Genomic DNA, 14,342 nt, shown 5'->3' with positions numbered 1-14,342 from the left:
GTTTGTATGAGAAGGCCCATATTTTTTTCTTCATAGAGGAAGGAGAGCTTTGCAGGGTAAAGTATTCTTGGTTGGCATTTGCTGTCTTGAAGTTTGTGGAATATGTTATTCCATTCTCTTCTTGCCCATAGTGTTTCTTTGGAGAAGTCTGAGGTTAAACTGATTGATTTTCCCTTATAAATTATCTGTTTCTTCCCCCTTGCCAGTTTAATTACTTTTTCTTTGTCTGAATTATAATTATTTATGTGTGTATTTTTATCTCTTTCTCTAGAATAGGCCACTGATCTTAAGAGTTATGACTGCTTCCTCTGGTATCCTGTGTCTGGCACAGTGCCATGCACAAGGAGGAGCTCAAGAAATCTCTATTTAGTGGAAAGCTGGAAGAACTGCTTGAATTGTAGTGAAGCAACTCCATTACCTAGGGGGAGGTGATAGGCATGCTCTGCTCTGGACTGCTGTTGCAGAGAGGATTTTGTTTGGCTTGAACAAGATCAACAGTTGGTTTTCTTTTATGTAAATAGCTGTAGAAAGCTGGCTTGGTACTTCCATGGTGTCTTCAGGAACCCAAGCATCCATGTTCTTGCTTCACCATCCTCTGCTAGTGACATGCATTTTAAAGGTTATTTCATTTGTCCACAATAGCTGTTATAGCCATAACCAGTTTCTGCTCTCTGATAGGTAGAGGGGATGGAATATGAAAAAATGGATGAAGTAGAATTGCTGTATCTTGTGTTTCTAGTGGAAGGAGTTCTTTGAGTTTACAAATAGTAAAAGTCTTCAGTTTATAAAAAGCCAAAACTAGACTGTTTCAACAAATCATATTTGTTACTAGATTCCCTAGGCAATATTTCTTTAGAGTCCTTTTCTTCAACCAATGTTATACATTCAGCCAATTAGTGTAACACATTAAACCAGTATATAACACATGGTACACTGATGCAGAAATGTCATCAAATTCTCCTGGGAAGTTCTTCGACTTTGGCTGGTCTGGCTCACCTCTTTGCTGGTGTGAGGTTTTAGGCATCAAAAAGGATGGCCTTGTTCACATACCACCGGCTATGTGGCCCAATGTTAGGATCTCTGATAAGATATACATTTCCTTAACATCTGCCCCATCAGATCAAAGGATGGCATTTGGGAATTAGAAAATTCATTCCTTAGAGGGCTTCCAATTTTTTGCTGAAAGTACAAATGTCCATGGAGAGCTTTCAAAATCACTTAAACCTTGCTGTAAATAAGCCCAATTACAGCAGATTTTGGGGGTGAGGGTTGAGCGCTATAGAAACTCTGGCCCATTATGGGGAGGATCCAAGGAAAAGAGTAGGAAAAGATTTTGGATGAGGTGGGAGAAATGAAGCAGAGGGAATCTTTTAACTAGATGAGGTCCTAATCACCTCATTCCCAGACTATCAGAAAAGCCTTTGAAGTTTAAGTTGTTTTTTCTGCTTTGTAATTTTAGTCACCAAACATAGTGAAGTATTGCATTTAGTTTCTGACAGGAGATGGTATGGATGGTGTTTGGCTTGCTGGAGAAGAGCCAGCTTGTGGGCTTGCTCTATAGTAGTTTCCCAAAAGTTCTTATTTTGCATTACTAGAGCTTCAATGTTGGGTTGAATTAAGTTTGGAGCCTCTGCTTTGTGATGTCAAGAATACGTAGAAAGGCAGTAAGATTTACCAGAGAAGTCTAGGGTTGGGGTTATGACAATAGGGTAGTGTATTCTTCCATTTGGGAAAGGCTTGACATTTAGATTTATGTAAATCTATTCTCATTCAATCAGAAAGATGGTAACAACTCTAAAATGACTGTATTATAATGGTATTATCACAAATTATTTTAAAGAATATGTTTGTAATTGTAGCAATTTTCTATTATACAAGAGAAAGTTTAGAGCGCTAGATGATGATATCTTCAGTGCTTTAAGGAAGAATTTGAAATTGCATTGTTTTGAACCTAGGGCCTAGAGAATGTCTGAAATTAACTAAATGTAAAGCATTTTAGCTTAGTATTTGTTGACTAAGATCCTGGATTTTCTTATGTTCTCAATTCTGTGCCATGAGTTGAAGTGTGAACTGAGGTCAGTGAACTTTTACGACTATAAAAATCTAACATGTCTAAGTTTAATGTGCAGCATAATGATTTAAAGTCTACTTTGAGAAAATCTTTCTTTTTATCATCAACTTTTTTTGGTGTTGAAATTAAGTACTTATTTTATGTAGAGTATATCATATTTGGTGAAAGTATGGGGCTCTAGTATTTTATTGCCTAGTCTGTCAGAGTGTTAGCGGTGGATGAGGGTTGGGAATACCCAGGAGAGAACCAGCCTTCACAGAGATACTTCTGAATTTAGGCTAAGGGCACAATGCCTGATCCTCACCAGAACCTGGCTTTGCAAGTCAGAGATTTTGTAGATAAAGAAACTGTCAAAAGTTTAAATCCAAGTCCACCTTAAACTCAGTTAGTTGAGTAACAAGTAGATATGGAGGACAGATTCAGTGGTGTGAAAGACAGTGCTTGCCTGCATGAAGCTGATTAAGTTTAGAATGACATGGGAATATTTTATATAATTCTTACATCTTTTTTCATCTTTGCACAATGTGTGCATTTTCATTTTGGTTATATTCCCCATACAATTGTACCCCCCCCCCTTATTTTGACTCTAGTCCTTCCTTTCCCTGCCCCCCCCCCCCCGTAGTGTGTCTCTGGTTTAGAGTTGCTTGTTGATTTTGATTTTTACTTTTGTATTGATTAGTCTTTTTCCTGGTCTCTTATTTAGGTTTTCTAAATTCCTGCTATGAGTGAGACCATCCGGTATTTTTCTTTTTCTTTCTGACTTGTTTTGCTGAGCATGATCCCTTCTAGCTCCATCCATGTTGCTGCAAACTGCATGTGTTTATATTTTTTGATTGCTGAGTAATATTCCATTCTAGATAGCTTTTAAGATAGTCATTTAGGATTACCAAGTATATGTCCATGATTTTCATTTCTCAGAATTGTACATATTATTATCATTTAATAAATAGATTTTTTTCTTTTGTAAAAAAAAAAAAAGAATGACATGGGTATAGTCAGTGCTCTTGCAGGGGTTGAAACCAAAGTGTCTCCTGGTTAATGTTTTTTCATAGTGTGTCTTCTTTTAGCTTTTAGTGAAAGAAATCTGAAATCCTTCTTGAGTTTATTAATAATACCTGAGGATTTATATTCTGAATAGCAAATCACTTATTCATTCATTGTCTAATTCAGGACTATAATTTAATATGCAATTCCAGAATTGAGATAGCGACTGATAACTTTGTCCAACGCTGTCTAATATCAGTTTATTTTGTGATTTTTTTTTTAAAGACGCATGTATTATTTATTTACTTGTTTGTTTGTTTATACATGCATTGGGTACAGTCAGAAGCGCGGGAGGGTGAGAGAATTCACCAGAGCCAGAGCGGGGAGCAGAACAGGCAGAAGGACCGAAGTACACTGCTGAGGGGAGCAGCGGGCGGCAGGAGAGGTCTGCGTGCCATGTGGGACCCTCCTCCGGTGGCTGGGGAGCAGCCGGGGATCGAACCGGCGCCACAGAGGCCGCGGGCAGTTTCACAACCCAGTGCTCAACCGCTGCGCCACCGGGGAGGCCCATTTTTGTGATTGTTTTTTAAAAATGTGTAAGGTATACCAATTAATGGAAATTTTATTGTACATGCTTCTTAGTTTATTATTGAAATCATTACTTTCTTCCAGCATTAAAATGCTAAGATTCTATTTTAATGCTTGGTTAAAATTTTATATTTATAGTAGTGACAATAGGTTTTTGCTGTCATTACTTGTGATACTTAAACTAGAGTTTAGGCAAAATCTTAGGGAATACAATTAACCTTTCTTCTTGCTTGTGACAATCATTACTGATAAACTTCAGTTTTATTTAAGCTGCTCTTAATATTAAGACATTATAAATTTACCATATATGGTCAGAAACACAAATACCAGTTACCAGTTGTGGCAATATTATATTGTTGATTCTGTATCAACAAACTATTCAGTTGTTTCAAGTCATTACAATCACATCACATGAAGTGATGACATTTATAGAGTCTGAGAGTGATTTGGAGACCTATAAATGCTCTTTGACTCCAGGCACAACAAGTTAGGACCAAAGGCCTCCTGGTGTATCAGATAAGCAGGTGGCAGGCGTGTTTTGGAAGTTTTTTTTCCCCCAATCTGTTAAAATTAATATAACAGAGGAGATACAAGAAATTCAGTGTCATTCTACCATGGAAATATTTGTGAATATAATACTATTTTGTAGAGTCCCAAATTCACAAAATCCTGTTTTTTTATACTGGCTCTTTATAGGAAACTAAAATCACAATTATGTTATGTTAGTAAGTGGCTTATAATAAAAATTATAAATTTTGATTTGTAGAATCAACTCTTCTTGTGTTACTCCCTCCCACCCTAAGCCCCAGGGCAGAGTACTCTCTCCATAGTATCCAGCAGTTCTGAATATAAAAGCAATATTTTGCACACATTGGGGGCTCCCATTCTTTTTTGAGTTAGCAGAGAATGATGTGAACATATAAATAGGTTCAAAAGGATTAGGCGTTGTCTTTTGATGCAGATTAGCATGGAAGATGATTGTCGAATTATTAATTCAACTGGAAGAAACTGTCAACAGGATCCATTATAAAAGTTCACAAGTCAGTAAAATCTCATGACCACCATCTTTTTGAAATCATCTTGGCTTTTCCCATATTTTCTAATGCATCATATATTGTTCATTTATTGAGCATATTCCAAGTATTAGGAGGTACTATGCTAGGCACTGGGATTACAGAGGTGTTTATTCTCTCCTGTAGGAGCTCACAATTTTGAATAATGCTCTGTTCAAGGTAGAATCACATTAAGTTCCTGCCAGTTTACTATCATTCTTCTTGTGTTCACTTAATCTCATCTGCATTTTTTATTCCTTATTTTTCATATATTAGGTCATATTGGAAGAACTTTGAGCTTTTACATATGAAATTCTTTCTGAGATACAACTTGTCACTAAAAGGGAAAAATAAAAAAACATAGTTTAAAATATCAGCAAAACTAGTTTTTTTTTAAAAAGTTAATGACATAGTACATTAAAAAAATGTTGGGGCCTCCCCTGGAGGCACAGGCGGTTGAGCGCAGCGCTGCGAATCTGTCTGCCGCCTCTGCAGCACCGGTTCGATCCCAGCCGGCCGGTGAGAATCCCACATAGAGATGGCACAGCAGACCTCTTCTGTCCCGCCCGCTGCGTCCCTCAGCAGTGTATTTCAATCAGTCTGCCTGTTCTGTTCCCCGCTCTGTCTCTGGTGAATCCTCTCACCCTCTGGCTCATCTGCCCTGTGCCCTGGTTCTTGTATGCATGAATAAATAAATCTTAAAAAAAAAAATGTTGACTTCAGTTTACCAGACGATTAATTTTTAGTATTTATTTCCCAAGAACAGTCTTTTAAACTTATTGGCAGAAATCTTTTCACATTCTTGCTGTATAATATTTCCTAAGAGTTTAAGAAAATTCTTACTTATTTGGCAGAAACCATATATACCCATAGTTAATCATTGAGATTGAGTCAGGCATTTGAACGAACCTCAGCTTGTCTTCTAACAAATAAACTATTAATAAAGCTCAGTGTTTCTGTAAATATCGACATAATGAGTCCCACCATAAGCATCAACATTCCTGATCACTGTTGTCATCAGACTTGCTTATTGATGTGGAAGCTTTGGTTGCTTCAGAATAAATTTTATCTGTATCTATATCATATATATCATATGTGATATATAATCACATATATCATATATATCACATATCACATATATATCATATGTGGTTATTTAGTTCCTAGCATGAAACCGTGACTTAAAAACCCACTTAGCTAGTACATACTGGTCCAGCCAGGATTTGGACCATAGATAAGAAGAATGACTTATTTTGTCCAGAATTGAAGTTAGAAAGTTAGAGAGCAAGATGCTTGGTTTCATTAAATTTAGTATTTGGGGTACTGTTAACCTTGACATTTCTTGATTCCCCACCCCCCCACCCCCATATACACTTCCCATTTTCTTTTTCTTCCTCTCTGCCTTTTTTCTCTTGTTAGAGCTTGTTGGAGTAACTGTTATGATAGTGAAGGACTACAAAACATGGAATGAGGGAGAAGGAATACAGTAAGGTGTTTGTGTGATTCAATCAAGCAGAAGTTACAGATGATTTAGTTTGACTAGAGAATCACCATATCCACCAGTTGGGTGTCAACATCTCCTGCTGCTGTTTCCATAATGTCTATTATCAAGCCATTGCTCATTTAATAACCTAGTGATCTAATTTACTAGTTAAGATGACCACAATAGCAGTGATGTTTGTAGCTTTAACATATCTGTATCAGTTTAGTTTAGAGTTCAATACTTGGGTCAAATTGATCAGAGAACCCTGGATTAAGGCTGTCTATAAAGGCTGTGTTTGAATTGAGACTGGCTCTATCACAGCATTTCTAAGCCTTAAGCAGGAATGTTGCCTGCCTGGAGATAGGTGTAGTCACTTAATTCTAACAAGTGTCTATTTTCTTTTTTAGTGTTTGATTCCATTCACTCATTTACAGTAATATATGTTGCTAACCAAGATTTCTTTAGGCAATTTGGCTTGGAAATCAGCTCCTAATGGTCATTTACAGTTTTTGTACGGAATGTGTTAAATAATTAAGTGCTGAAGGACTTTTTACTTGTTTCTTAAGTGGTTTGATTCATTGGGTATTTATACCAGCAGGCAGATTATCTTAAATGTTCTTCTGTCTGAGTAGTATTCTTTTCAGTATCCTATAAATGTAGCTCTTTGGCCATTAAAGAGGCAGACCACCAGTTAATCCCTTGGGGGGGAGTAGAGACAAAGGTTTTGGGCTTAGTTTTCTTTCATATGTAGGGGTAGTCCTTAGTGACTTACCTGATTGAGAAAACACTGCTTGAATAATTCAGGAATGTCCAGAAAAGACTAATACAAATGAAGTTGCAATGTTTTGATATTGGCTGGCAGGAGGTTTTCATTGCTGAGTGTTCTTAGTATAAACGCAGAGGTTCTCTCGAATATTTTAGGCACTTAAATGATTCTCTTTCTCTCTGTAATTATTTTTGTGAGTGTTTGTGGCATGGGTGGGAAGAGACATTTGAAGAAATTTTTGTCCTGATAATTATATAGATGGGAAAACTTTGTACCATAATGCAGGTATTTTTATGACTTTGTTTTTCATAGAATGATCTTTTACATTTATAGAGAATTGTTTGAGGATTTTAGATGTTCAGCTTGTTCCCCCCTCCCCCCTGCCATGGGAAGGTCTGTGGACACCCTGTGGAACATTCCAGGGTGAAACAGGCCTCCTTGGAACTTAGATTCTTTATCACACTCCCAGGGGAGTTCAGTACAAGTTGCTGGTACTAGCAACTTGCAACATGATATTGCCCAATCCCAGGCCCTGTTGTTGATGGGTGGGAGGGAGTAGGATTGCTGCTTAAGAAATTTTATTATCTTTAGAAGGGAAAAATTTATTATAGGGGTTTTCTTAGATGATCTCTTTCATGTGGGTTAAGATATTTTGAGCTCTGAATGTCCAAGCCGCTTAGAAGGTTCTAAGTTGTTTTCTATCGGGGCTGGTACTGCCACTTTCAAAGGGTGTTTGGACTTGCAAGGGCTATTTTTTTGCTGTCACAGTAACTGGGGTTGGGCACCACTGACATTCCACATGTGGGGTCCTGGGATACTAGACATCCTGCTTTGCCCAGGCCAGTTGAATAATTATCCCACCCTAAATGACAATGGTACCCTCTCAAGAGTCCCTGACAAATGTGGTTTTATTTATAGTGCTCTGCAGTGCTGATTGAATTTTCGGTTGTTGGGATAGGAGGTGCTCGATGAAAAGTAAGTGGGATGTGAGAGACTGGGGTGGGTGGGAGAAGGGAGGAAGATAGGTAATAACCAGTGTTTAAATGAAAATGAAGAAGAGTAGAAAACATGGTAACTTAAACTAATCATTTTTCAGAATACAGGGGCTACTTTTATAGTGTCTCACATCATTTGGCTTGCTTCTAATTATTAAAAAGTCAAATTATTAACAAATATTTAAGCAGTCTTTGAGATCAACTGACTATCTTGAGGTCTGGGTTCTATGGGCTGGATGCTCAGACATATTCAGCTTGGAGAGGATGGTGGGGAAAGGACACTTTGGTGACACCTTTGGTGGCACCTGTAAGACCTGTTGGCAATGTTCCCTGTTCTTGTCTAAGAAGATTTTTCTTATCATTCCAGTCTGTGGTGGTATTTTTTTTCTCCCTAAGACCAGTTGGTTCTAATTGTTGCTATTTCTTGTTTGGAACCAAATCATCTACTGTTGTAGGGAACTCTTTTTTTAAATTTATTTATTTATGCATACAAGAGCTGAGGTGTAGGTCAGAGGTGCCAGGGATAAGAGGATTCACCAGAGACAGAGTGGGGAGCAGAACAGGCAGATGGATAGAAATACACTGCTGAGGGGAGCAGCGGGCGAGACAGGAGAGGTCTGCTGTGCTATGTTGATTAGCAACCTGGCTGGGGATTGAACTCATGCTGTAGTGGCTGCTGATAGCGTTATAGTGCTGAGATTTAATCCCTTGCACCACTGGGGAGGCCCTATAATAGGGAACTCTTGAAGTCAGACTATGCAGGTGTGAACCTGATCCACAGCCTATTAGCTATGAGCTTAGTTCAAATCTCACTTTCCTCATCCTTGAAATGGGCCTGTTATTACTATCTCACAGGATTGATATAAAGATAAGTGAGCTATAATCTAGGAAAACACTTAAAAATTGCTGGCACATAGTAAACTCTGGGTAAATGAAAACTGAAAGTTTTATTTAAGAAGGAACACATTCTTATCTTTCTTTATTCTATAGACCCTAGGAAAATGCTTTGCATATAGTGTGCAGTTTTTGTGACTTTTGTGAATTCAATACCATATTCTTTCAGTCTGTTTTTAAAAATAGTACTTAAATGAGATGTCTGCACAATCACTCATGAACTGGCTATTTCAAAGTCTTTCTTGTTTAAATGTCCTCTTAATATTGTTTTGCTTTAATAGAACTTCAGGACTCTGAAACAAGAATTTGAAAAAGGCAGTGGACTCAGTGGTTTGTAAACTGGATTAAAAAAAGAATTTTTTTTTAAATTGTTATTTTTTTTTAAGATTTATTTTTAGTTATTTAGGCATACAAGAACTGGAGTGTAGGCCAGAATTGTGGGGATGGAGGGTGGGTGAGAGGATTCACCAGAGACAGAGTGGGAGCAGAACAGGCGGATTGACTAAAATACACTGCTCAGGAGAGCAGTGGGCAATATAGGAGAGGTCTGCTGAGCCGTGTGGGTTAGCTCCCTGGGTGGGAATTGAACTCATGCTGCAGTGGCTGGGACAGCTTGATTGAGCTGAGACTTTAACCCCTGTGCCACCAGGGAGACCCTAAAAAAAGAATTCTGACCACCTATTGGCAATCTTTTATAAAAACACAGCTCACATGTTGCATATAAAGAAAGTGGAAGGTTGATTTACTCTGCATATCTTGCTTCAGTTTCATTGATTGAATCCTTGACTGTTCTACCATTTGACATTAGGCAGGGCACACGATTTATTACCCGCGGCTGTTATGATTGCTGTTAAGTTTTGGAAATAAGCAAGTGACTCTAAATCTTCAAAAGGTCTTGTGTGTGTGGATAAGGTGTGAGAGTTATAGAAAACCATGACCCAACTTAAACACATTAACTTAAACAGTGTATCTGTCAATTTCAAGGGAATAAAAGAACAGAAAGTAAAATAAAAACTAGGGATGAATCAGGATTTACCTCTTCAATTTTTTCTTTAAGTTTAGCGAAAGTACGAAATGTGATGTAGCTGTACATGTTTTTATTAAGAACACATGTACCTCCTCAGATAGACAAAGTGTCTGGAAATACCAGCACATATTAAGAGCACCTAGCGGGGAAATGGGATTTGCCATAGAAATTACCTTACTCTGTTAACTTTGGATAATGTTCTGTTGACTATGGCTCGCCTTTCTCTTCTGAGAATTCATGAGAGGGAAATGAAACTCTTACAAGGAAAGGATAAAAGAATGAAACTTATTAACATGACAGGGCTTTTCTCTTTCTTTTTTTAAACGTCTGGATGTTCTTGTTTCAAATTATTCCACATTTCTTTTTTTTTTCTTTTTGCCTTTAGGATAGTAAATTCCAGTTTAAAGTCTTATTGTTTGCCTTACTGGTTTATATATTTGATATATAATGATACCAACAGACTGAATTTTGCTAAAGGAATCTTCATTCCCTGAATAGACATTGACTATGGCACACATGCCCCACTCTGTATTAGAGTCTGTAAAGGATACAGAAATGTGTTCTCAATCTAGTGCTGTTCCTTGCCCTGGAAAAACAAACAAATGACTTGGCCCCTCCTCTCGGTATTATCTGTTACTCTAATATCTTATCTTAACACATTCTTAGTCCAACACTTAGACCAGGAAGCTTGGGATATGGCTGTTTATGAAGAAGAGATTGCTTTTGTTTTTCTCCAGTGTGTTGGAAAACAAGTTTATCCCTACATATAATATACATTTTCCTGAAGAGATCAAAACTCTGCTTGTTTGCTTTAGATTGTTGCAAATTTTCCCAAGCCTATGAGTTTTTATGTGCAATGTTAGCTGCTAAGTAGACTACTCTTTCTTCTCTAATTGAATTACATATTCATGTGTAGGATATGGATTCCATGTAAACCCAATTAATGAATTAAATTAATGTTGATAGCAACTTTGGAAAAAAGTAAAATTTTCACATTAACTCTTGAATTTATTATTTATTTATTTATTTATTTTTGGGAGGGGGTGTCAAAGGAAACTTAGAGCAGTCATCTATATAGCACAGATGTTGGCACCAGTTCAAATCTTTGCTTTGTACATCTTAGCTATTTGGTCTTGGACAAGTTACTTTTTGCCTCAATTTCTTTATTTATCAAATGTTCATAATAGTGTCTTTTCATATGTTGTTATGAAGATTAAATGACTTAAAAGTGGCAAAGTACTGCAAAAGTTACATGCCATTTAATCATCACATGTGTATTTTTTCATCTTTATACCATCTATTTTGATTCTTGGGAAAAACAGGGGCAGCTGCTGGGGAGGTAGGGTGTCCACTTGGTTTTAATTGTTCTTTGTCAGTGACTGGTTATTTACAGAAGGCTATTTCAGTGCGGATTACAACATTTTCTTTGGTTTTGATTACAGAGAAAATATTTTAAAGTTATGAAAGGTATTCTTTCAAAATTACCTCTTGGTTAAAGCTCGATTGGTTGAATATGGATGTTTAGAGGCCATTCGTTGAAAAAATTTTAAATAGCACTGTTTAGATTTTTTTTTCTCCTTTAAACTCATGGTTGGTTGCAGTAACATAGACAATCCTTTTTTTTTTTTTTGGACTTTAAATTATTAGACAATAAAGTATAGGTAATATTTAATAACCTTTGGGGATAGTTGTGAGTTAAAGGTTACTGATTTAAAATAAAATGCTCAGAAAAGAAAGTGTCTATAAACCAACTGAAATTGGGATCACCTGCAATATCAGATCTGATCTATACCTCAGTTTGTTTATAACAGCACATATTTCCTTTATAATAGATTGAATGATTGGTTTCCAACACCACTGGGGCATTTTTTTGATTGCAAAGAGGTTACCCAACAATGATACAAAACAAACCCAGGTTTTTTTTTTTTCTCCTTTTTTGGAGATATTTTCAACGAAGTCATTTGGGAGTTACAACAGGCATGGAAGTTAACATTGAAAGGTTGAATTTGACAAATGAATTATCATGTATACTGACAAACTGAGTAAATTTGGTTTGATAAATTATTTTAGATCACTGAGTATTTGAGAGATCAAATGTTAAGAGTTACTGAATTGTAAAACTTCCCTTACCAATTCCTTTTTTTATGTGTGTGATCATAAATAATTGGCTTTGAAGTGCTTTAAAAAATGACTGTTGTGTATCTATTTTGTGTTTTTTTAATGATGTGTTTAACTTTGTATTTTAGCAAAACAAAAAACAACCTCAAAATTGGACTTGTAATAAAAGTTCCCTAAGAAATAATACCAATTACATATATACTCAAAACAAGCAATATATTGTGCTGAAAATTTTCTGTATACTCAGTTTCTAAGTTTATGCTTCTTTTCCCCATAGCAATATGAAACTCTGCAAGTTATAGGTTGTTATAACTTTTCAACAAGAAAGTATTACATACTATGGGAGACAAATGTCCTGCATTTACAAATGTACTATGTTGGGTCACTAACAATAGACCTAATTGATAAAAGTGATTTAATATATATTGTGTTAATAGCTAAACCTCCAAGCCTGTAATCTCCCATGGAAATATTGCTTTGTAGAACAAAATCCAATGAGAAGTTCTGGGATTCCAGAGTGAATTTGTACATTCCTTTGGGGCATTTTTGCAAGGGAGGTTGTTGTGTTTTAAAGGTAGTTGATAAGAGACCTGCACCACCAACCCCAGACCTGCACCACCAACCACCATCATGCATTAGTCTATAGAAGGTATTTGGGTGTACGTATTCCTGTACCACTCGGTACCACCATTTAGCCAAGGGAAGTTTCCGACCATTTGCAGCATACATTATAAATCAGGATGTCACTACCAGACAATCAGATTTGAACATTCCATGAACAAAGTAGCCTATATCCCTTAGGAATAGATCACTTAACTATGTTTATGTCATGCTGTTGATATGCCTGCATTTACACAAGTCAGGATAGCACATTGTTTATTTATTTTAGGAGTAGTTAATTGATCTATTTACTTATTTTTGGGCTAATTAGTAAAAAATTGAAATGGGTAATTTAGTATGATTGCTTTAATACATGGGGAAAATGCAATTATTCTTCCAACTCCCCAAATTACTCTTATACCACCTTTGGCTTATGAAAGAATAATTTTGACTTTTCTCTAAGTCAGGCTGGTGTTGACTGCTATCTTTAAAAAAATTCCTACTAGTCACATAATGCTCAAGGAGTTCACGGATTGGATTTGGGAAAACTTAAGATCTCCAACTGCCAAATTAATTCTTTGGGCAAACCCTAGAAAATTGCAGGATATAATTCTTGAATGAAATGAGGTTGCTAAATTTATATTCTCTTTCTGATATCACTAGAGAGTATCCCAGCCACTTGGGGAAGTAGCAACTTTTGGTGCAAAGTTTGTGCACTCTGGTAGGCTATAGAGGTGAACTTACAGAACTTTCATCAGCTAAAAACCAAAATATTGGTCTGAATCTAAGAATGAAGAACCATGAATTTCTATATATGATATAGTAATAAAGAGGCATTTTTAAAATAAATGACAGAGAACTGACAAAAAGCACCGTCAAGAAAAATGAAGTCATTCTTGATGTTTTCAAGATAACACTGTTATTCTCTTCTTTTTTTCCTTTCACATTTAATTCTGTTATAGGAAAAAAATTGCATTTTTTTTCCTACTACATTATAGTATAAATATTCTTCATAATCATCTAGTAATGTCAATACATGGATATAAGAATTTTAACCCTTTTTTCTTACTGGGCACCTAGGAGGTTGGCAATTTCCTATATTATAAATGTTGTGATGAAAATCTCCATACATAAATCTTTGTCAAATTCTCTGGTTAGTGTCTTAGAAAAAAAGTACTAAATTAAGGAATAAGCACTTTTTAATTTATTTTTTTATATTTTTAAAATAGATTTTTTAATATATTTTTTACATCATAGTTCATCTTTAAGCAATGTTTGCTCCTCCCCCTACCCTCAGGTGTAGTCCCCATAGATTTTCCTTCACCAGTGCACCCGTGCACCATCACCACAGACCCCTGAACCCTGAATAAGCACTTTTTTTCAGGTTGGTTATGTCAAGATATACTCTGCTCAGATGTGTATGAAAATGACCATCTTCCTGCAGCTCTCCAATCAGAGAATACAATCATTATAAAAACATTTTCCTAATTTTATAATTTACCTTTCTTTGATGACTAATTAAAGAATTTTTAATTTTTGTCAAATTTGTAATTCTTTCGAGAAACATCTGTGTGGCATATTTTTAAAAACTGGTTTTCTGTTGCTTTTGGGATTACAGAATGTGGCAGTGACAAATTTCGCTGTGGAAATGGATTTTGTATTGATGCAGCCTGGAGATGTGATGGGACCAGAGACTGTTTGGATGACACAGATGAAATCGGCTGCCGTAAGTGAGGAGGACCCAGGAAAAGGACTGTTTTGAGT

General features: G+C 36.3%; 1 protein-coding gene across 1 annotated transcript in view; it reads left to right on the top strand.

Moving 5' to 3' along the window:
- LRP2 (LDL receptor related protein 2) overlaps nucleotides 1–14,342 on the top strand; it is a gene marked incomplete at both ends in the record, with an annotated part of 187,744 nt that overhangs the window by 21,649 nt on the left and 151,753 nt on the right. Inside the window, one exon of the mRNA XM_084230097.1 lies at nucleotides 14,197–14,304. Within this exon, the coding sequence (XP_084086223.1) occupies nucleotides 14,197–14,304 (108 nt within the window). The remainder of the gene's footprint in view (nucleotides 1–14,196; nucleotides 14,305–14,342) is intronic.

Source organism: Talpa europaea, assembly GCF_964194135.1.
Source record: "Talpa europaea genome assembly, chromosome: 1".
NCBI lineage: Eukaryota > Metazoa > Chordata > Mammalia > Eulipotyphla > Talpidae > Talpa > Talpa europaea.
The sequence above is the reverse complement of the archived record's forward strand: the minus strand, read 5'-3'. Positions and strand labels throughout refer to the sequence as shown.